Source organism: Onychostoma macrolepis, chromosome 03 (assembly GCF_012432095.1).
Source record: "Onychostoma macrolepis isolate SWU-2019 chromosome 03, ASM1243209v1, whole genome shotgun sequence".
Taxonomy (NCBI): domain Eukaryota; kingdom Metazoa; phylum Chordata; class Actinopteri; order Cypriniformes; family Cyprinidae; genus Onychostoma; species Onychostoma macrolepis.
In genome coordinates this window covers 5,708,107-5,733,281 of record NC_081157.1, presented here as the reverse complement: position 1 = coordinate 5,733,281, position 25,175 = coordinate 5,708,107, and the positions used below count along the sequence as shown (strand labels likewise).

Genomic DNA, 25,175 nt, shown 5'->3' with positions numbered 1-25,175 from the left:
TTATGAATAGGCCACTGAATCATTGACTCAAATGATTAATTAAAAACACTGAATCATTCAGTAAAGAAACACCGCTGTGTGTTGCTCAGAGATGCGCGACTGTTCTGCTGTGATCTTTGTTTGGAACTATTTGGAACTATAATCAACATGGACAATGTATATTATCTATTTGTTTGAACTCTTATATAAAACCAATGTCAAATTTGCAATTGTGGTTTTCAGGGAAAACTGCACTCACTTAGTTGTGACACATGTTAAATATATAAATCATTTGTTTTGATTTCTCCACAAGATTGTTTCACACACAAACAGGCTGCATGAGCCTCAACTGCACGGCCTTGTTCCTGTGAATATTATCCATGATCAATCGTCGTTTACACCAAAATAAATAAAATTAGAATCATTCTTGCCGAAATTTCCATGCTTCCCTAATTAAATGTTTTAATCAGATTAGTTGTCCATAGAAATGCAACGATATCAAAATCTCACGATACGATATTTATTGTGATATTTTTTTAAAAAGACGTGAAGAATTGGGGAAAAATTGAAAATTTTGTACATGTTAAAGTTAAATTATTCTATCAAATGCACTTTGAGAGTTCAAAATTAAAAGCTGAAACCCATATTCTTAACTAAGAAACTTAAGTCAGTGAATTGACTTGTACCTGAATTTTAAAAACATAGGATTCTACCAAGACAATAGTCTTAAACTAAATAAATTAATGCTGTAGTTAGTGCCAGTTTTTACCATCTTTGCTGGTTAGCAGAAGTAATATGTTTTTAAGCAGGCTAGGTTTTGAAACTGTCACCTATGCTTGTACCTTTACACGATTAGACTACTGTATGTGGGGTTACCTCTTTCCTTCATGTCTCACCTCCAAATGGTGCAGAATGCAGCAGCCCATCCACTCACGGGAACCCGTAAACGTGACCATATCACACAAATCCTACGCTTGGTCACCAGTCCGATACCAAACTGATTTAAAATGGCTTTTCTTTGATTACAAAGCTCTTAATAATTTACCCTCTATCCAATCTGCTTATTACAGCACTTATAATCCATCTAGATCACTTCAGTCTCGAAACAACCGTCACCTCCTGTTTGTTCCATGATCCAGCCATCGCTCCTGCGTTTTCTGAATTAAAATCATTGTTAAAAAATGTCTCTATTCTTTGTAACTTTGATCTGTCTCATTTTCATTTATTATTTTTCAAATCTATATCCAGCACTTTTGGCCAAACAATTATTTTAAATGTTTAAATGTGCTTTATAAATAAACTTTATAAATGTGCTTTATCAAAGTTTGGTAACTTGTCTAACCATACTAGGAGGGCAGGAACTTTCAGACATTATTTTGTTGTGAAACAGTGTTCTGGTAAAGAAACAGAATGACAGCGAAAACACCAAGACTTATGCAGAGCGGTATGCAGTGTTATTTAATTGTTTCGTGAGATTTAGAGTAGCATTGTCAGATTATTTTAATCATGAACACAAAGTTTCAGTAATTGTAGTTACATCACCTGAAACTGAAAAATCTCTTTGCTATATTAAATGATTCCAGACTTGTTTTAACCAGTACACGCATATATCTATATAATTACTTGAGAAGTTATAGTTAATGTATTGAACTGAAAAGCACTTGGTTATCCTTAGAGTTCAGCGATCCTGAAATGTTGATATTCATGGTTGTGCTGGTGAAGTTGGAGGGTTTGGCTTACTGGAAATCTTTAAATCACAGCAGAACAACACTGGTTCTTGTCCAAGACACAGTTTGTGCTGCCACAGATATAAACTCTCATTTGGCTTCAGCCCAAATGTGAGTTGCTCTTCCTCTTCAGTTGCGTCTTTCCAGCTTTCGTCTTCAGTGCTGACATGTGAACCTCCACATTCTGCAGAAAAGGAGAACTGCAACTTTGCAATTAACTTTGCAAGCTCTCCAGATTCAATTGAGGCTGATGTGTCTATCTTCCAGTTGTGAGTGATCTGGGCCATCTTCTCCTCATTGTAGCCAACCTTTTTAGTGATCTTCTTTTGCCATGTCACCGGTGTGCTGCTGTCATTAGTAATCGTTTTAATATTCTCCCACATGCCAATGGCTGGGCCTTTAGTTACAGACAGCCCACCAGGAAGGAAGTTAAGAACCTCAGGATGAACAGAATAGACAGCATTGTGCTCGTCTGTGCTAAGATCAGGACCGGTGCAGAACTCAACACCCCACTCTGAGGCGGGCTTGAGGAAGGAGAAGCCAGTTTGCTTGGAGTATAGTAGGCCCCAGTAATACAGACCATCTCTGAAGTTGGGATCCAGGTTGAGTTCTTCACCATACGAGTCTTTAGTCATGTTTGTTGTTTTTCGGTAAGTGCCCTTTTCTTGGAAGATGATGTAAAAATAGCCACGGGCTGCGAAGTAGTGGTCTCCACCCTGACAGTTGGGATGAAGGCTGTAAACTACAGCATCGCTGTCTGTCGTCAGGTTTGTGACTCTGCGGCAGGAATTGCCATTGATGATGTGAAAGTAGCTATCTCCACCTATGTAATGGTCTCCATTTTGGCAGGCAGGGTGCAGACTGAAAATAGAGATATCTGCACCTTTATTTAAATTACTTGTCTGCATATAGCAGCTGAGGTCAGAGCGGATTATATAATAGTATTTGTTAAATGCACAGATATCGGTGCCTTTTGCTTTGCTCCTGGGAATAATGCTGCTCATCGTGCCTGAACCTGCAACACAGAATAAGTCAAACATTCAATCAACTGCACATAAACGATGGAATGCTGTTATTTTAGTCCTTTAATTGATTGAGCTCAATGATTACTGAAGGGAGATAATCAAAATCCCTTGTCTCTTCAATATATATATATATATATATATATATATATTTACATATATGTGTATATTGTAGGATATCAGAGCGAATCAGACAATTTAAGATTCGTTCAGATTGGTGTTAGAATCACCAAAAGAGCCAAATTCCACCAAGAGGCCCGAGACAACAGGATGTTCGTAAATCAAATTCCTAGTGCCAGCCAGCCTGAAGCAAGCCTCTTTCTCAGAACAGCTTGTAACATTAAGACAAAAGAACACTTATTGATAATTCCAACTCAGGAAGGAGATTGTCAAATTTGGGGCAAGTAACCAAGATTGATGATCAAAGACACAGCACATCATGACCATCACATGAGGAAAATCCTTTGTAAAGACTTTGTTGGGTGGGTTCCCCCAACTATAGGACAAGAACCAGACTGAAATTCCTTCTAAACCCTTTTTTTTTTACCTTTGTTCCTCAGAACACATTCTCATGTCCACAGAATGGCAGAGAAACTGCCTTTTCCATATGCACCTAAAATCATCTTAAAAGGACTTGTGAGCAACGAATCATTTCTATGCATAACTCCATATTATGTATTTAACCCACACATTAGACTATCATGTTCTAATCACTCATTGTGTATGTCTTTTTAATAACTATTGAATAGCTTAAGGGTTCATATTCATGTTTGGTATGTATAAGTGTGAAAATTCTAGCTTGAAACGTTTCTTCCAATCAATACTTTGTCAAATGTATCCTATTCTGATTATAGAAATCATGTCCAAAATTATACCCTGCAAGTGTGGGAAAATTCAGACCATGTGACTGACCAGATAGTATGTTGATTTATGGATTGGGAGGAGAAAGATAGCAACACCCCGAGCTAACACAATGTCTAATTGGTCAATACAACATTTTGGGATGTATCCAAAAGCCCACTTAAAAACTCACGACACCATAAAATTATGCTTTTGGGCTCTTTTTAGTCAGTTCTTTTCTTGCTTTGTGCCATCGCGTTTTGAAACTGCTTTTTAGCGCTCTTTGAGCGTGCTCACCACGATGAGAAGAAAAACCACCAAGTCTCATTACATCCTTTTATTCTTTTACTTTAATTTCTTTTCTTTCCGTTGAGAGTTTCGTGTTCTATGTTTTCCTCACTTTCTCTCTTCCTGCAACGTGTATGAATGTGTGAGTGCGTGTGATTTTGTGTTAGATTAGTTTGCATGTCTTAGATATATCCAATAAAGTCTTTTGTGTTTTGTGCCGATCTTGTTACTGTGCTATTTAATAGCGTTTTCACTATATCCAGTGCAGAGTTGATGTTGTAGGGTTTGTTCAGTGAATTGCTGGCCTACTCAGTGATCCACCGTTAAACAGTGATTCTGTTCAAAGTCCCTATAAAATCATAAATGATACGTGTATATATATATATATATATATATATATATGGAGCATAGCGGTAGTTCTGGCAGGCCATGTTAGTCAAGCTCGCACCAGCTGATCCACGTCTACCTATAGGATCACGACACCAATCATAATTCCCTTCATAAGGTCCCTTCAGTCATTATTCAGCAGCTATCGTGTCACTCAGGAACTAACTAAGACGGCAAATTCCATCTCCATAGGAAGCGTTCAATCAGGATTTTCGACAGGATTCCCACAGAGTATCTCACCAGATTCAAGTTGTGAACTTAAAAACGAATTCACCGCGTTGTTTGTCAAGCCAATAGACTGAAAGCGATCAGAGTGAGCACGGCTCCTCGCAATTGATATAGACACTTTGCCCACAATTCATTGTAGAAATTGTGCTAGTACGACTGCACCAACAACTTTACACGATCTGCTTCCCTGCTGGAAGCAGCAAGATATTCAAGAAGGGTTAAAGCATCCACGTACCAACTGGCCATTTCACCCTTTATTCATCTCTAAATGTCTTCACGAAGCTAAGCAAAGTTTCTTTCATTTTATTGCCTAATGCTATGTTGGCGAACATGCTTCAAATATTGCTCATTGTTAAGCTAGTTGTTCAGTTATGTTTGCTAGGCATGCTATCGTATTGTCACACTGGTAACATTACCAGTTAAATTTACTAGCGAACCTTGTTTTAATCTGTTGTCAAGGCTGTCGATATGAAACAGGCTTGCTGCTTCAGGCTCATCTATTGGGGATGCTTTCATTAAACTTATCCAACTATATTTCCAACATGCTGTGTTTAAGTCAGTGATATGCTGTTGCTCAAGCTAACTAGTGTATCGGTAATGTGCTTGATACTTAATGTGCAGATCGTATATTTGCTTCTAAAGCTGTATCAATGCTAAACATTATCTGGAGAAGGGCAAATTGCTGTTGCCTAAATTCGAGTATTGACCATATGCTGTACTGCTATAAAGGGGCATGCTGCTCTTTTTAGCTGTTTATAAAAAAGCACCCCTCGCTACTTCTATTCTTCTGTAAGGGCACGCTGCCCCACTCTATGCATTTCAGAAGGTCTTTGCTTAAAGCTATCAGGATATTGGGATTTCTAGCTTGTTAAGGCTTATCTAGTGTCCAGTATCATATCGTTGCTAGACCTGCCGTTGCTTAGGCTATCGGGTATTTCTGCAGTGCTGGTATCCAGGTAAACTTGCGACAGCAAGAAGCTAATGTTAAGCTATTGTTTAAGGCCATCTAATTATCTTGAGATATGCTTGCTGCTATGGGTCATCTGGTTATTGGTAATGCTATTTCTTTAGGTCTGACTACTGCAACATGCCATGCTTAAGCAAGCTACACACTGTTGCATAAGCTTAGAGAGTATTGGTATGGATTGTCTACTACACTAATGCGGGTTATCAGATAGAGGACATGTATGTCAGCGAACGTTAATATCATGGAAGGTGACAACCTGTATAAACATGACTTGAATTATTGAGTTATATGCTGTGTTATGGATGCTAAGCTTAGGTTAGGCAGAATCTGAAATCTCTAAACCTGTCATTGCTTGCTCTACGGCTGCAGTACGCAGTGTTTGCTACAACTGGCAACTGGGCTAAAATCTAGTGGAATCTGCATCTTAATTTCAGGTTGCATTAAAAAGGGGCTTGCTGCTCTTCTTGGCTGCTATTAAGAAGAGCACCCCTTCGCTGCTACACATTTCCAGGTAAGGGGCTTTCTGCTCTTAGCTGATTTTAAAGAAGAGCACCCCTTCGCTGCCACCGTTTTCCCGAAGGGGCAAGCTGCTCTTCCTTTCCTGCTCATAGCAGAAGAGCACCCCTTCGCTGCCATTCTACTTCTGTAAGGCATTCAGTTAGATTGCTATCAGCATTTTGGTTGGGGGGTTCAGCATATGGTAGTAGTAATATCCTACACTCCATGTCAATAATGATTTATGACCATGATTTATGACCGGATTTATGAGCACCCTGTCAGCGTTGATCGACAGGTTGTCATGTCAAATGTATACCTGGGTAGATTTCTGACCTGATTTATGGGTATATGACCCCTCTGTCCCCTGCCTGTCACGTCACCGGGGTCCTGTCAGTCCTGACTGACATGACAGTAGGGGGTTTGTAAATCAAAAGATCTAAACAGATGACATTTGTTGGATTTATGAGTGGATTTACGATGTTTTTATCACTCACCTGGTGCCATGGGGTTTTTATGGCGTTCCTTCCAGGTCTGTAGCTAACGGTCAGTCTTGGAGGTGTTGGGCCTCCTCTTGATTGTGGAAAATTGGCTGAGCAAAGGATGTGTATTGCCACCTTATGTTTGTTTGATCTGTATGTTATATGTTAATGTCTAGACGGGGCGATCTTCCTGGTTCTGGAAAAAATGACTGAGTAATGGGTGCGTATTGACACCTTAAGAGGATCAAAGTTTGTTTGATTTGTATGGCATAAGTTATTGTCTAGACACCAATTTGTTCCTAGCCTAGAAAAATGCTACACTCCTCCTACAGAAACAAATAATTTAATGTTATCTGAAATGAATAAAATTAATCATTAATGTTAAGAAGTGCTATACACTAAATGTGATTTATACCCTCTCCCTTAGATTGCGTGTTGTGTAAAAAGACGATAATGTAAACACGAAAATAAAAAATAATAAAACAGATGTGACTGTTGATATCTAGTCAGGGTGGTCTTCCTGGTTGTAGAAAAAATGGCTGAGCAATGGGTGATGTAGTGGCTCCTTAAGGCATATGTTATTGCCTAGTCACAATTTGTTCCTACAGGCTTGTCTACATCCGCTTCTGAATAAGGAAGGTTGTCAGGACATCTACCTTTCCAGCTTGGGGATAAAAGAAAGGTGTCATGTCTGAGGGTTGTTCTTTGTTTTTGGGGGGATGGAAGACATCCAAACACGTGTCTAATGTCAAACCCCTAAATGGTTTAGTTCTGCTTGATCTATAGGCTAAATGTTGATAGCTAAGACATCACTGTTTTGATTGTATGAAAACTGAAACATAGAATTAAAGAATTCACCAATTGATGAAAATTTCTATATGCGTCTGAAAAAGGTGCTATGTCCCGGGCATGTTTTTTCTTTATCATCTCAACTTGTGTATGCTAACACCTCTGTAGGATCAGAACAACCTAATCTGTAGGTTGAATAGATAAACTTATAAGGAGGAGTCTTAAGTTAAAAATTATTCAAACCACCAGCTATCCATTTACTTCTGACAGTGAAGGTGATTGTGGGGTCTGACTGACAGCGGACGACAGTATCCTCTTTGTGCTTGTGTTAATGGCTTTACAGATTTCACTCATATAGATGTGCGCAGAATCATGCTTTTACTTTTTGTTGTTATTTAATAAATGTTTTCATTTTAATCTAGCCCGTAGATATAATGTGTAAAAGAACAAATATACATTTCACTTAAAACTTCTCAGTAAAACAATTACACCTACGGTTTTAAACATGTTTAAAAAGTTTCAAACACATTGTCACTAAAGCAAGTCATGCTGTCTATTGTCTTTAAATTAAACTTTAGTTTTATTCTTGAATTTCTTTCAAACAGCCTGATGATAATGCACCCAAGTGCTTTTCTCACAAGAGTAGAAAACTCTCATACTATGTGTGTAAATAGCTGTGCTAAAACATTTATGAGTATTTTGCACGCCAACAGATTTTGTCAGGGACACGTCTCATCTAAGAATCACAGTGTTTTGTAAATTACATTTTTATTTTATTTTTTACATTAATAGATTTGGTCATATTATCAAGATTTCAGATGGCCGTTCACAATTTTTTGTTGGACTGTGTATGTTTTTAGGTGAAGACACCTCTTTGTGACCTGTCATCATAACAGGAATAAATGAAAATCTTTTTGAGAGATTTATTTTAGTGCAACTCTGTGTCTGTCCATGATGTGAGAACACACGAAGCATCAACACGAAAATGAAGTCTTGCAGTTTTACCCTTAAAACAATTACAACTGAAACAAATCAAACTATTGCACTGAAAGCTGCACATTCATTTAAGTTTGAGCATGTTAAAATTTCCACACTCTTGTATTGATAAATTTAATTCATAACCTTTCATACATTCAAGAGACCGAATCTCTAAGAAAGAGTGTATAGCAAGACAAGAAAATGTTTATAATGCATATAGAATTCGTAAAATATGTTTCATAAACAATTGTGAAAGAATGACTGAATTTAGTAATCTTGCTCAGATAGTAGATGACACAATTCACATTTCGTCTGTTTGGCTGTATTTGTTTTAAGACTCCTCCGAAAGCTCATGCTAATCCTTGCATGGGAAAGAGAGCATGACGAGCACATACTTATTCATTTAAGAAACTGATTGAACATTTGACTGAACTTTTTATTATTTTGACAAACCTCCATTTCAAATTATTTCCCTTGAGGTGTTTGTCCACAGAATATTTTTCAACACAACGACGTTAAACATTAAAGAATGTTATCAGTCACTATCGCCATCTTCTTTGACTCAAATAAAGCAACATCTCAGGTGTACGTAAGCATCTACAATGTGTGCATGTGCTAAACATCTTTGTTTCTCCACTTCTGTCATATTTATTTTATGTAATGCAAACATATTTTGAGAACTATGATGTTCCACGCTTTTGTAAAGGTTATAGAAAGAATTTAAACATAATCTTTACATATAAATTATCTTTGTGCAAAGCAAATTGACTAAAAAAAATAGTTGAATTACAAAATGCAAACATGTATACATCGTTTAAGAAAAATTGCTATAATGCATACAGAATACAGAAATCCTCCTCTTGATCTATTGTGACTGACATTTTACTAAGTCAGACGATCAGGATTATGGACGACAAGGCTCACATTTTGTTTGTTGGACTGTATGTGTCACTACTATAACTGTACTGTAGGTGAGGCCTTCTCTCTGAGAGCCATCAGCATTCAGTGTTTATAGAAATAAATGAAAATTAAGAAAATTTCTTGAGAGTGTTTGACTAAGTCTGTATTTCTTTTTACGATGATTATTCATCTGTTTGATGTGAGACCCCATTAAGTATCAACACAAAAATGAAGGCGTGCTGTTTTACACTTACAACTGAATTGACATATCTTACCATTGTGCTCAAAGCTACACATTCAGTAAAGTTTGAGGCCGTACACAGTCTTGAAAAAGGCTACAGACGCAAAATATCAAATAATTTTTTAGTGCTCTCTATGTAACTCAACAGTCCAAGTCACTAAGTAAATATCATATGTAGAAAACCCACTCATGATCATCTGGGTATACTTTTGTAAATGTTGTTTTAAATTACTTTTTTCTTACGCCACTACATCTAGAGCTCTTCTTCAGATGTGCACATTTTATTTGTCGTACTCATTTCAACATTTCCACTTGAGATAAAAAAGTAGGTAATGGGACCGCAATTAAGAACCATGGCATTATACTACATCCCCTTTGAAAAAGGTTATACACATAGTCGTTTATACAGGACATATGTTTGCACAACAGAAATATTTATCAGTATAACAAATACCCAATACTGAAATCCTCTCTTCTAAATTTGTTAAAGTTTTAATGCTGACTTTGATGGCCTATCCCGCTAGCTGATACCACTCTATACTTTTTCATTGTTTTTAGATGAAGACTATTCTCAGAATCTGGTCAATCGTGTCGCGAGTGTTTGCAGGAAAATATGAACAAATACATTACAACCTAACGGTTCTGGTCTGTCTTCAAAGCGGCCACGAGACACACAGATCTTACAGTTTCTCTGTTACATGTACATCTATTTCATTTAGAACACAAAGCTGCACATTACAAGTTGAAGATAATGTGGAAACACTATTTTCTTTGTACGTGTCTCTAAACATGACTTTAATAAATAAATCACAGATGTCATGTAGTTAATTCATTGAAAGGCGCATGTTTTTGACCGTTTTAGACGGTCTGCACCAGCACACAGACACATGTTTTAGGTATTTATCTGACCAAAAGGTTTGATCCTGGGGAAACACACATATCAGCAGCTGTGTGTTGTCATGATTGTCTTTATAACTGATCCACTTTTATTAAAACAATGAGGCATGAAATTACTTTATTCAACAACACAGTCCCTTGAAATATTGTAGTATATATATATATATATATATATTAGTGGTGGGCATAGATTAATTTTTTTAATCTAGATTAATCTAGATTAATCTTGGAATTAATCTAGATTAATCTAGATTAAAATGGCTCATTTGAATTCTGCCAAGTAGATCAGAATAAGTTCACTACTAGTAGTAAACAACTAGCAGTCATCAAGAATTTAATATTGATAATAACATTGAAGACATTGTATGATTATTCCTTAAAGATAAGGTTTTAATAGTTTTAGTAGTAGTAGCCTATTACGTTCTGCACAATGTCTTCAAGTGAAACCGAACTTTTATTTTGAATACCGTGAATACCTTTAAGTTTCTGTGTGTATATGATATGAGGATAGTTTTTCTCAAATGAAACGCTCGAATGCTCGTGAAGTGACTCTCAGAGCAGTTCTGGAGATGTTGTTCATGTATTTATGTCCTCATTTAGTGAGACGACAGACGTTAATATCGCCGCAAGCGTCACGCGGGCTTCTGTATGAGTAGTGAACAAACCCGTGCGTCTGCGCCATACATTAACACAGAGACACACAGAAGTCATATTTAAATAGACGTTTTGCGGCTTAATATTTACAAATAGGAGTGGGAGTGTGCTCACTTGTGTGTGCGTGTGCGTGTGTGTGTGTGTGTGTGTGTGTGTGTGTGTGTGCGCGAACCGGGGCGGAACTCCGCTGTGCGCGCGATACAGAGAGCGCGACCATGTAACGTAGAGACAGAAATGACTTGCCGATTTCCATTGGGAAGCTTCTTAAAAATAAATTTTCCCTGAAGCAAACCCGGCGGCTTCATAGCTGCATCCATTTTAGCACGCATACACACAGGTTCGAAAACTCGTTCTCGCCCCCTACAGTGCAATTCGGCTAGGTATACATCCGCGCTAAAATATCAGGTGAAAGTCATCATAGCTTGTGTAGTATAGACCCAGCTCCCAACCCAACTTTGAGGATAGATTAACGGCGATATTTTTTTTATCGCCTGATAAGAGTCTCACGTTAACGCAGCACGTTAACGCCGATAATGGCCCACCACTAATATATATATATATATTCCTTCTAAATATCATGTATTTAGCTTAAATATTAGTTGTTAAGTGTTTACAAAGTTGTCATGCCTGTTGTTGAATTTTATAACATATATTTCACCAAACCTAAAGGACTGAAAAATAGGTTTAGCTTAAGTCCGCATTTCAGCTGTTAGCCTGAAAATGCAAGTGAACTGAGATTTCATACTGAGATAATCTACAGAACGTAAAACAAGCTCACAGTTTTGGATTCTAGTTTATGTTGAATATTGTTTGTTACAGTTTCACAGGTTTAACACCTCATTACTTGAAGACACGTACTGTATAAATCACAAAGTTTTTCACTGTAGTAGGCCGACTCTGAAACCAGACCGAAAAAGATTTGCTTGAGACTTAGCAGTATGAAAATTGTTGTGTTTTTTCTTTCTATGATTTGTTCGTGTTCATCATATTTGTCAATATTTATGTGGATTTCCTTGATTTAATAAAATATTTAACAAAATGTTTGGGTAATGTGTGTGAATATAGAATGTGGCACAAGGATCTTTGAACATTTTTTATCCTAAAATATCCATGTAACACTCGGAATCATTTAAGATTGAGAATAATAATACAATTAACACATTAACATTTTACAGGAGATGATATAATGTAATATAAGATGTATAAACCGCAAAGTTTTTCATAGCATTGCGCTTTGAAACCAGAACCGTTTTTTAAGTTTCCATGACTTTGTTCGCTCTTTCTGTTTGAATTTGTGTACCGTGGTTTCACCATCCTTATCTTATTTTCCCACCTAATTGTAATTGTCAGGCCTTACGCTTTGTCTCGCTAGCTCCTCTTTGTTCACATAAGTTAATATTTCTACGAATTTAGTTGATTTAATAAAATATTGCGTCTTCATTCAAGACATTTACGTTATATTACCATATCTTCCTAGTTTATATCAGATATACAAGATTGTTTCTTATTAAATATTATTAAATTGCGGTGGTCTAGCCAGAAAAGGAAATCTCTGCAGACAAACATGTTTTGCTCAAATATAAAATCAACCAGCGATGCAACAATTTCGCATGTCATAGAATCACAATTTTTAACAGCCAACAACAGGCATAGATCTGTCACAGACGTACACAGACAGAGAACCTCATTAATGTCCATCTCATCCTCACATTCAGACATCACATCCAAAATTTTTCTGGTAATTAGACAGACCGGCTCCCTGCTGGTAAGAAACATGCTAGTCAAATCAGGGCATGGATATTTCAGGCTTCTTAGAATTTTCATTTCGCTCTTGAGGGTTGTTTCGCGTTTGGTATCTTCCGTACAATCGTGATTTGGATCACACGCCGTCGCGATGATCTTACGCATCAGGCCGGTCATTTGTCCTCCGTAATGTAGTTTAAACGTGGGGTCTACGAAGTCTTTTACAAAACACGTTTTGCCCGTATGTAGTCGCAGTCCAGTTGCTCATCCGCAGCATAGCCAGAACTCTGGTCACGATCCATTAGCTTTTGCGCGGCGTCAGACGACTTTTTCAGAATTCAATTCTTTCCAAGAGTTACATTTCGTCCCCTAACCGATATAGAGCTTTGTCGCCGTTTCCTAGAATCTTGATTGACTGTTTTAATCCACGACGGTCCTGTGGAATTTCGCTTTCAGTTTCAATTTCCGGTTCATGGTTCAGATCCGCCGAAGCGTTATTAGTAGAAAAATTGCAGAGTGAGTCAGGCTCAGGCGATTTGGTTTCTTGAAGCTGATTCTGTAGATCCATGTAAATAACGTTTGACAAGATCTTACAGTAGCTTGCCGTCTGCACTTTCAAACCTGGTAGCAACGCCGTAACTGAGTTTATCGGGGTCGGTCATCGTTGGTTTTAGCGTTCAGACCCACCCTCAACTTGTTGCGTGGTGTACAGGGGCGGGGGTTGTCATCAGGGAAGCCAAAAAGGCTGGTCACGCCTAAGATACTTTTTTGTTTGTTGTTAGCAATTTAATAATATTTAATAAGAAACAATCTTGTATATCTGATATAAACTAGGATGATATGGTAATATAACGTAAATGTCTCGAATGAAGACGCAATATTTTATTAAATCAACCAAATTCGTAGAAATATTGACTTATGCGAACAAAGAGGAGCTAGCGAGACAAAGCGTAAGGCCTGACAATTACAATTAGGTGGGAAAATAAGATAAGGATGGTGAAACCACGGTACACAAATTCAAACAGAAAGAACGAACAAAGTCATGGAAACTTAAAAAACGGTTCTGGTTTCAAAGCGCAACGCTATGAAAAACTTTGCGGTTTATATCTCACAACAATCTTGTGTTTTTCTTGAGAACAAGGCTTTAAAAGTATCTCGCTGTTAAATGCATAGTGTTTTTGTTTACGCCTTCAGTTCATGACAATTTCTAATATAATTATTTTAATTGAATAATGTACAAATCAGCCAAGAACTCACATTCACATCTCCTGTAAAATGTTAATGTGTTAATTGTATTATTATTCTCAATCTTAACACATGGACTCTTCCAGTCACCCCTGTTATCCAGTGTGAAATGGACTATTCCTGAACTTTTCCATCGGCGTTCACGAAGTGACGGAGAAGAGCAGCAAGTGGATAATAACGGGAAAGGAGTTTGGCTGAATATTGTAGATAGTTTGTAGTTGAAAGTAAAGTGTAGTAATCCAAATCGAAGGAGCTTTTATCGATTGTGCGTGTGCGTGTATCACACCACAAGTAATCATATAATTACTGAGCATTCACGGCAACTGTAAGGATAAACGACATTCCGCCTGTATAAGTGTTTACATTTTATTGTTATTTACATGATTGTAATCCGCTGCTATTATACCACTACTATTTAGTATTATTCATGTTATTTACTGTCAGTTTATACATATTTAGTCATAATAAACAAGGATGCACGGCCGCATCTCAGATAGCGCGCATGCACAGTTTTAGCGCACACACATACTTAGTATACGTTTGTACTGACACTAATTTCCACTTATATAAGTAGTTTATGAACTTGATTGTGATATTGTCTGTTACATTTATTTCCATTGAACAGTCATTTTCAAATAAGCTTTATTAACGTTGTGTTGTGTTTTGTATATATTTATATTCATACTTGTATTTGTATTATATATTTTCAGAACCACACATCTATGCACATTCAATAAAGACAGTTTGGATTATCTAAGTGAGACATCATTGTTCTGAACGGACAAACTATAACCTTCACCCAAACCTGGACTAGCAATAGAGTGCAAATTCACAAGATTTTTCACTAATGTTAATGTTCATGAGCCCACCATCAGGAGAACACTGAACCATGGTGTGCATGGCAAAGCTGCAAGAAGAAAGCCACTATTGTGCAAAAAGAAAATTGCTTGCTAAAGATCATGTGGATAAGCCAGAGGACTATTGGAGAAAGATTTAATGGATGGATTAAACCAAAATAGAATGTATTGGTTTAAATGAGAAGCTATTATGTTCAGAGAAAAGAACACTGCATTCCAGCTTAAGAATCTTCTCCCATCTGTGAAACGTGGTGGTAGTGTCATGGCTTCGGCCTGTTTTGCTGCGTCTTGGCCAGGACAGCCTGCCATCATTGATGGAGCAATGAATTCTGAATTATACCATCAAATTCTAAAGGAAAACGTCAGGACATCTGTTTAAGAACAGAGTCTCAAGAGAACGTGGGTCATGCAGCAAGACAACAACCCCAAGCACACAAGTAATTCTACCAAAGAATGGTTAAATAAGAACAAAGTTAATGTTTTGGAACGGCTGAGTCAAAGTCCAGACCTTAATCCAATTAAAATGTTGTGGAAGGACTTAAGCAAGCAATTCATAGGAGGAAACCCACCAACATCACAGAGTTTAAAGGGGTCATCGGATGCCCATTTTACACAAGTTGATATGATTGTTTAGGGTCTTAATGAAAAGTCTATAACATACTTTGGTTAAAATTTCTCAATGGTAGTGTAAAAACACCTTTTTTATCCTGTCAAAATGAGCTCTGTTTTCAGAAAGCTGTTTTTTAGTCTATGTTGCTTTAACCCTATAAAACCGTCAGGAGCGCCCGCGCTCCGGTTTGCATGTCTCTGTTTAAAAGTCAATAGAAACCGAAACCAAAAGGGTAGCGCAATAATTATTTTTGCATTCAAAATCAGAGACGTTACACAGTCAGATCAAGTCTACAACATGCTCCTGTTGCGTTGTTTTCACCCTCTAACAAGTCTGCACAAATTGCATAAAATGCGTATACAACAAAATACACTAAAAATAACATTGCACGTCTTTGCGCACACATTCTATAGATCTGAGGTTGCTAGCGGTTGCTAGATAGCTTTTATTACGTCTACTATGACGTAATCACGTTCTGTGCACTATGACCCCAAGGTGTGTTGCATGTGGTGACGTCACAAGCCGCGACATTTGACTTTCATTTGCTGTACGTATATACTACTGCTGCTGCTGCGTTCTATTCATCACTCTTATTTATTTATCATTGCAAACTGTTGCTTTTTTCTTTTTGACACATGCACACAAATGCACCTTTACAAATGCAAACACAATCACACACTCACGTGCATAATGTTACGACTGCATGAAAACATAAGTACATGTACGCGGAGGTTTTGGAGCTACTAACGTTACTCGCGTGCGACGACGAGTAACTCCCCGACGGCTCATCTGCTCCAGAATCTGTTTCTAGTGGGGTTTATTTTTGTTTTATGTATTTGTTTTGCTTTGTTTTTACACAAGAATAACTGATCTTCTTTATGTATTTATTTTTCAATCAACATCGCTCTCAAAAGCAAAATGTAATTTTTTTTTTACCCCACAAATTCAAATGCACTCCATTCATCTGTGAGGCATGCCACATACCCCTCTGCATTATTCTAGTCAGTAATTGTCACAAGTGTTATCACAGCCTTTTTGCATTTTTAGTTATGATAAATTACAGATTTTAGAGTAGTGTAACTGATTATTTTACATTATCTTTTGTAGTTGTTCAATCAATATTGCTCTCAAAAGCAATATATTATCGGTTTGACTTCACAACGCACGTTTATAAAAATGAGTGTATCTCACAAACGAATTTATGTAATCAGTCCAAATCAATTGTATGTAGTTTCAAAGTGTTTTATGCAAGTTTTTTACATTGACAAGTTTGAGGTTTGACATTTGTGATATTTCTGTATTTAGTAAAATATGTTGAAAGAAAAAATCGATTTTCATATTTTTGTTGGTTTATTGCATTTTTCAAGTCAAGTCAAGTTGAGCTTTATTGTCATTCCGCTACATGCAGTGGAACGAAATGTCGTGCCTCACAGGACCACGGTGCTACATAAATACAGGCATACAACAATGGAGTAAGACAATATAAACCTATACACAACTATCCTACTGATAGATTTTGACTATAAATATATTATGAAAATAATAATCTATAAAAAGTACCTATACAAACTAAAAAATACAAACTATACAAACTATACGAGTGCTTCAGATAAATACTGTACATGTGCAAGGAGAAACATTGAGTTCAAGCAGCTGGCTGGGGAACAGTGCAGGATGATTTGTAGTGCATGAGCATGTAAACATACATATATTACTGAGTTCTTTTTGTGGGATTTGTATACACACAGCAGTGTGTGTGAAAAGTGACTAGTGCGCATAGAGGAGGAGAGTGTGCTACTACAGGTGGTTTGTACAGGCCCACTCACCTGCGTGTAGCACACTTCGAAATTGCACGTTACATGTTACAGGAGGTAGGGGGTTTGTATGGGGGTTCAGAGAGGGGCGGGGTGATTTGAGTTCAGGGCTCTCACAGCCTGGGGGAAAAAGCTGTTGAGCAGTCTGGCAGAGCGGGCTCTGATGCTCCGGTACCGTCTTCCTGATGGTAGGAGCTGGAAGAGACTGTGGGAGGGATGTGTTGAGTCCTTCACGATGCTATTGGCTTTGCTGGAGCATCGTGTGAGGAAAGTGTCCAGGATGGAGGGGAGAGGGGCACCGATGATCCTTGCAGCTGTGTTCACTGTCCGCTGGAGGATCTTGCGGTCTGCTGCGGTACAGTTCCCGTACCAGACAGTGATGCAGCTGGTCAGCACACTCTCAATGGTGCCCCTGTAGAAAGTGGTGAGGATGGGTGGAGGGAGACTTTCTCTTTTCAGCCGGCGGAGGAAGTGTAGGCGCTGTTGTGCCTTCTTGGAGAGTGACATGGTGTTGGTGGACCAGGTGAGATCCTCTGTGATGTGCACCCCCAGGAATTTAGTGCTGCTGACCTCTCCACAGTCGAGCTGTTGATGGTCAGTGGGGGGTGATCAACGGAGTTTCTCCTGAAGTCCATCACAACCTCCTTTGTCTTACTCACATTGAGGGTCAGGTTGTTAGTGCCACACCATTCAGCCAGCTGTGCCACTTCCTCTCTGTAGTGCGTTTCATCGTTGTTGCTGATGAGACCTACCACTGTTGTGTCATCAGCGAACTTGATGATGTGCTTGGAGCTGGACGTGGGTCAGCAGCGTGAAGAGCAGCGGGCTGAGCACACAGCCTTGTGGGGCACCTGTGTTCAGTGTGGTAGTGCTCGAGGTGTTGTGGCCGACACGGACTGACTGAGGTCTTCCGGTTAGAAAGTCCAGGATCCAATTGCAGAGGGAATTGTTAAGGCCCAGCAGGTTGAGTTTATTTATGAGCTGTTGTGGGATTATTGTGTTGAATGCTGAGCTGAAGTCAATGAACAGCATTCTAACGTAGGAGCCTTTATTTTCTAGGTGGGTAAGAGCCAGGTGGAGGGTGGAGGAAATTGCATCGTCCGTAGAGCGGACGATGCAATTTGCAAAAAAAAAAAAAAAATTATCTTTGTGCTATTTATCTAGTAATTATGGATTTCTTACATACACAGCCTTCAAATTGGAGGTGTAAGGATTGTATTGATATATGGCATTTGAAAATACTCAAAAGAATGACAGCACAGCATGTAAAAATACTAAGATATTCTCTGGTGGAATTGTTCTATGGCGTGTCTTAAAGGGTTAAATGCTATTGAGCTCTGCTGACTCCGCCCCTCTTCTGTAGAGTTACGAGCAGACCATTGATTTGTGTAGATTCCCTATTCGACCGCTCCAGATACGTTGACACGTCAGCAATCTCGCATTCACCATAATAATGAATATTCAAATATATACAAAAGTATAAGTTGCTGTTGTAGATGCACACAGTCAATGCACTCAAAGATTCACAGACTATTCCAAAAATGGCGGATGGCTTACATATCGTGGCCCATAGAAACAGTTGATAATGAGGCATCTAGGTATATATGTCTATGGAGCATACTAAACTTCAGCCACAAAACTGGCTAACTAGCACATTATTAGGAAGGGCTATTTGCAAAGATTCATAAAAACCCTTCTACTCACTTCTTCTGTAGATAAAGCTGGATCACTAATGATTCGGGTGAACATAGACGCATTTATGTAACGTTAATCCTCTGCGTCTTCAGCGGCTCAGATATCAGGAGTAAATGACGACTGCTATATTCATTATTACATCCAACAACAAAACGCCTCAATCGCTTAATCAGAGACATGTTGTCTTCCCCTGTACTGGAGTCGACACAATGATGGACTGATGACAGCTCACTCAGGGCGGGTCTAAGGTAAGACGGCTTGTCAATCAACTCTCGTGGGAGCGGTCTGTGCAGAACTACGTCATTCTGACAGGAATCTCAGAACAGCCTGATTTGAGAAAGGGTATTTTAAAATAGGGATTTTAAAAAAACACTGGGTGGATTTTTATCATTATAGGATGGATGTGTACACACATGTCCAACACACATTTATGTTCAAACAACTTTTTGAATTTTGCATCTGATGACCCCTTCAAGTGGTTCTGCACTAAGGAATGGGCTAAAACTCCTACATGTTATTGTGCAGGACTGATCAGCATTTACAAGAAACTTTACCTTCAGTTACTGCAGCAAAAGGGGGTCACACCAGATACTGAAAGCAAAGATTCACATACTTTTGTAATTGTACTATTTGATTGAGTTCTTTCAATTATATGCACCCATAAAAATGATTGCTTGGGTTTTGAAATGTTCTTTTCCTCTCTTGTCTGTATTTGATGTCTGAAAAGCGACTGTGGTCATGCCTTGGCATGAATGAGGCTTCATCAAAACTTAATATTAGACATGCTATTGTGTTTGGATTTTAATGTTTTCATCTATTTCTAACTTGCAAGGAATGTAGCTACATGCTTTCACAAGTGTTTGCTCATTTTGCACGGCTTGTAACGGTGGCACACCGGTGGGCCAATTTCTACCTTGTAGTAGCTGTGGATTCGGTGTATTTGTATATGTGCACTAATGTTGTGTGCAGGTTCTGGTGGACCACTGGAATTCTGTGTGAGATTATTCAACACCTCTTCATGACATATAAGGTCACCATGTGCCTAAATCCATGGTCCGAGCATCAGAAACGTGATGGATGGAGATATGAGTCCATGTGTGGAAGTTACTAATTTGTCTATCTTTCTTAGCCAATCAGAAACCTCTATACCTTAAGTATTGACTGTATTGATGTAGTTAGTGACCTTTTGTGAGAGTATAACTACTACTTTATCAAATGTGTTTGCAGAGCGGCCAACAAACTCCTTGTGACACTTGAAGCTGGCTTCTGCTGATGAAACTGCAAACTATTTTTAATTTTTCTATTTTTCTTTAGAACTTTTTCTTCAATTAATTGGATCTCCAACTCCTGGTCTTCATTCACCATATCTGGTCCTGGATCTTAACTGTAAATTCCCCTTCATTACCAAAGCAGCTTTATATTTGAGAGAGAAAAAAATGAAAGCTAACTCATGATACAATCCCAAGCTTTTATTTCAATGTGTTCAATAATCTAGCAGAAAAGACACTTTATGTCAAATTGCATACCTTGAACTTGAGGATTTAAAGAAAAAAGGGTAACACTTTACAATACAGTGACACTAATATGCATAAATTCATGCTTAACAAATGCACAGATAATCATTTGCATGAAAAGAAAGCTAATGATTTGCATGGGTATCATTATGTTATGACTTTACTTGTTGAGGCACTCGACTAACTAACTAATTCAAAATCTATAACCACAATGACATATTACTTAACGATTAGTTAATAGTCATGTGCCTCAACAAGTAAAGTCATAACATAATGATACCCATGCAAATCATTAGCTAATGATTAATTAAAGCAGACAACTGGAAGTTTAAAGGCATGGCTTCGACCTAATGTGGTAATTAACATATGAATTTACTTCATTAGTTAACAAAATAAGTTATTGGGTAGTTAATATATTATGATGCATTTAACTGATAACAATTTATCGATTACTTAATCTTTGAATCATATCGAATGTTCATTAGTTGCTGATGCAGTAATCATTAATAAATTGTTTAGTTCATCATGAGTTATACATTAACTCATGATTATCTGTGCATTAGTTAAGCATTATTTAATGCATATTTGTGCACCCTTTATTGTAAAGTGTTACCGAAAAAAGTACAAAAAATTCAGAAAACTGTCATGTTTGGTCTGTGTTTGATTTGGACTTTTGAGTGAGTTTTTGAGTGTTTCCTGGGGTCCGTTACAGAAAGGAGGTTAAGTGAAAACTCTGAGTTGACTTACCCTGAGATGGGAAACTCTGAGTTTTCGGTTTCAGAACAGCTGAATCGAGTTAGTTCAATCCACACGAATTTGGAATCATATTACAGCAAACAGTTTTGGGTGAAATGCTCCGTTTGTCCTGTAAACTATTTATATATTAAAAAGAAAAACATCACCAGTTGTTAAACTCAAATCTGCGTTCGCTGGCTGGCACAGAGCCAGAAACACACAAGTTTTTAAAGCACTGCACATTATAACCAATCACATACGATTCTGTTGAGCTTATGAATGCAAGGACCAATCAGAGGCGTTCAGATGAGTCATCGCTGAAACACGCTGTTTCGTCACCGTGCACGCTGTCTGATTGAATTCTCTGACTAATTCTCTCATCAGAAACAACAAAGGGAAGATGTACGAATGTAAGATATTAATTTCACAGTGTTTCACAGCTTTAGAGATTATAACGGCAGTTTTTGAGAGTGCTTGAATAATAATAATTAATTAATAACTAATTAATAACTTACAATGTTTTTATTAGGGGTGTCAACATTAATGCATTAACGCATGCGATTAATCTAAGAATTTTAACGCGTTAATATTTTTTTAATGCAAATTAATTGTTTGATAAGGTTTGACCCCAACTTCTTCCCGTCATCACAGTGCGGAAGGTTATCTATCATTGTGTGATGAGGGTACAGCACCAGTGTTTCCAGGGTAATGGCACAAGTAGGCTATTTTGAAAATACAGTTGCGGAAAAAATTACAGAGCCATGGGTTGTGGTTTTTTAGGCTACACACACGGTTTTTTTATAATGTACCACGGCCGCCCAAGGTGTATATAGACAAATAAATATTAAAATAGATTAGAAATAAACATGACAACAGCCACTATAGATTATATTAGATAATAAACACACAATTACGATAGGATATTTGTATGTGATTTTCTTGAGATTGAATGTGTACATCTGAAATGCTAATTTGTGCAGCGATATAAAAGGCCATAAATAGCATATTTTAACAACAGTAAACGACCAAATTCCACATGTGATCGTAAAAGGAAGTTATTACAAACACTCGATGGTGGTTTGAAGTGAGTTCTGAGTAAAAGTGTAAACTGAATAAAAACAAAAGAATAATGATAAAAGAATAATAAGGATTATGTCTCATACCTGGCGGAAGTGTGAAAGGTTCTGTTTCCTTAAACTAGTTTGTCATGCATTTCTTTATTTCAACACATTTACAGGTAAATCCTAGTATTTTAAATTTGTGATTAATCATGATTAATCACAGCCCATGACTGTGATTAACGCGATTAAATTTTTTAATCGATTGACAGCACTAGTTTTTATTAAATTCACATTAAATACAAAGTCAGTCGTATTAAAAGTATTTTATAGCATGGCACCCATATATGGTACTTAAAGACGGGCTTGTATGTGTAGTTAATAGATTACAGTATTAGGCTACTTTGCCCATCGCCCATTATAGACCAAATAACTATAAAAGGTGCAAAATGCATTTACTTACACATATTTGAGAATCGAGATATTTCATGATATATTTTAGGGATATATCAAATAAAATAAATAAATAAACCCCTGCTGAAAAAAACATTAGGCACCATTACAAAATTAGTAATGGTTTTACTGGTTATAATGGGGCTTGTATTGGTTTTACTGGAAGCTGCAATGTGCCTGTGGGTTTCTACTGGTAATTGGTTACCTTCTATTGGTGGCTTGTTAAAACCAATAAATCCTAATGGAATATGTCCCAAAACAAACTACAGAAAACCGTTTTTTAATGGTTAAAAGTTGATGGTTTGTAATGTTTGTAATGGTATTTGTAGTGGAAACCATTAAACTTTTCTGTGATGGTTTTATTGTTTGTTTTTTTCAGTAGGGACATAAGCCTATAGCTCCCCACCCCCCATCCCCCCATTCACTTGTGCCCCCTCAAAAATAATGAGTGCATGATGCCCCTGACACTACAACACAAAATTATTTCTCAAATAAATGAAACACGATGAAACATTCATTTTAGTTAAAACTGTTATAGATTACTTCCAGAGATTGCAATGATACATGACATGGTGAAAAATGACTGAATGAATAATACTTAAAGTAGGTTAAGATAAATTTTAAAATTGTGCCCCCTAAATGCACAAGTGGCCCCTGCCTGCCCCCCCTTAAAGAACGAGTGAATTGCAAGAGATGAAAAGTAATTCACTACACAAAGCCACATTCGGAAATTAACCATGGTTTTATTATAGTAATAGTGTATTAACAATGGTTTAAATAAACAAAAATAACACAACATTATTGTGAAAGCACAAAATAAAATACCCTGATGATAATAATAATAATCAAAAATAATATAAGGGTAAAATAATCATGTACAATAACATAATTGTATTGTTCTTGTAGGTTCAAGGCAAACAGATTGAGATCAGGTTCAAACACAACTTCTCTGCAGTATGAATAAAAAACTAGCATCCCCTTCCCTTGTCGCTGACCCTGAGCCATCAACCTCAAAGAGAGTCAAGGCAATGTTCCAGTCATACTGCGGCACATTCATCTGCAGCAGTAGACGTAAGAGGAGAAGTTGAACAATACCTCGCAATGCCAAGAATGAACCCAGACATTGACGTCCTTCGCTTCTGGAAGGACAACTCTGTTATATTGCCCCAACTTTCACACATTGCAAGACGCATATTTAGCATCCCCAGCGGCTCGGCCAGCGTAGAAAGGGTGTTTTCTATTGCTGGCCTGATGTCCAGCACTAATCGCATGTGCTTGACACCTGTCATTCTGCAAAAGCTCGTTTTTCTGAAAGTGAACGCAGCATTGGAGATATAATTTTGATGATTAAAAGTGTAGGACTGTTCAACCAAAAAGTTGGTTCAAAGAGAAGGCAATAATAGCCTACATGTACACATTTGTTTTTTGTTTGGCAACTTGTTTAACTTATTTTAGTTTGGTCATTTATTTTTATTTAATGTAATGTTTTTGTAATTTATTTAATTTAGCCACATCCAGCATTTTTATTTTATTTTGTTCAAAAATTAAAAAAAACGATTGCCTATTTTTTGGTTTGGGCTAATATAGCTACTGTTCCAATAAAGCATGTTGTTGTTTTTCTCCTAGTATTGTGTAGTTATTTTTCACTGAATGCATCTTCTGCACAGAGGTTTGTGATATTTTTATTTTTTTTTTAAAGGGGAGGGGTTTAAGAACCAGAACCAAGCTGACTGAGCAATAAAGCTATAGTGAGCCCCTTTATGGTGTCATATTCACTCATTATTACTTAATTTACAAATATCTCAATTACAATTAAGTAGAAATTAATTGTATTGAGTTGTGCTTTAGGCACTAAAACTGTCCAGTACTTTATAGAACAACACATTTCTATATTGAAATAATGAATATATCTGTGCCACCCCAGATTGGTTTCTGGCCCCTCCCCATGAAAACATTCCGGCTCCACCACTGCATCCTAATCTGGACTGTTTGCCTGCAGCACAGCATCATCAAAATAGCACAACCTGCTTCATTTATTCCTTCATTATCTTAATAAGCCACATCACACGTTTTCATGTTAAACATTTTAGAATGTCTATTAACAGCCTAATATTCTGTGCGATTATGCACAATTTAAAACAACAACAACAAATATTCTGAATAGCGAATATCTTTTAGCTATGTTCTGGGAATGGTCTGACAAAATTAACATTCCCGGTAGGAATAAAAAATGTATTGTTGGGTTTTGATTAAAGCATGTGATAAGTGAATAAATGTAAACAAAAAAAAAAGTCAAACCTTAGGGAGCTGACTTCCAAACAGCAAGCTGAAGTTTTCTGTATCGCAGTTATGTCTTGTTTCCTTGAATTTCTTTGCTATGTTCTTTTGTCATTGCCTTTTTTATAGACTGGTGCATTATTATGCAGGACGCAAGCAATCCAATCAGAATGGATTGGAAGGTTATGGTGACATCAGATTGCGGCTCTTTTTTCAAGGATATCACATGATCTTAAATAAACCTGCAGTCCTGCACAGTCATGGCTCAGATAAACGGGGGTGGGGGGGGGGGGCTTTCAA

General features: G+C 37.4%; 1 protein-coding gene across 1 annotated transcript; it reads right to left on the bottom strand.

Annotated features, from left to right (window-relative positions):
* Window positions 1-1,422: 1,422 nt before the first annotated feature.
* Window positions 1,423-24,959, bottom strand: LOC131536652 (uncharacterized). Its single transcript, XM_058769700.1, has 2 exons — window positions 24,897-24,959; window positions 1,423-2,721 (listed from the first exon to the last, which is right to left on the bottom strand). The coding sequence occupies exon 2, from the start codon at window positions 2,708-2,710 to the stop codon at window positions 1,682-1,684; it is 1,029 nt and encodes a 342-aa protein (XP_058625683.1). The 5' UTR covers window positions 2,711-2,721; window positions 24,897-24,959; the 3' UTR covers window positions 1,423-1,681.
* Window positions 24,960-25,175: the final 216 nt, after the last annotated feature.

Coding starts and splice junctions, on each gene's coding strand:
- LOC131536652 (XM_058769700.1), bottom strand. CDS start 2,710: ATGAGCAGCATTATTCCCAGGAGCAAAGCAAAAGGCACCGATATCTGT.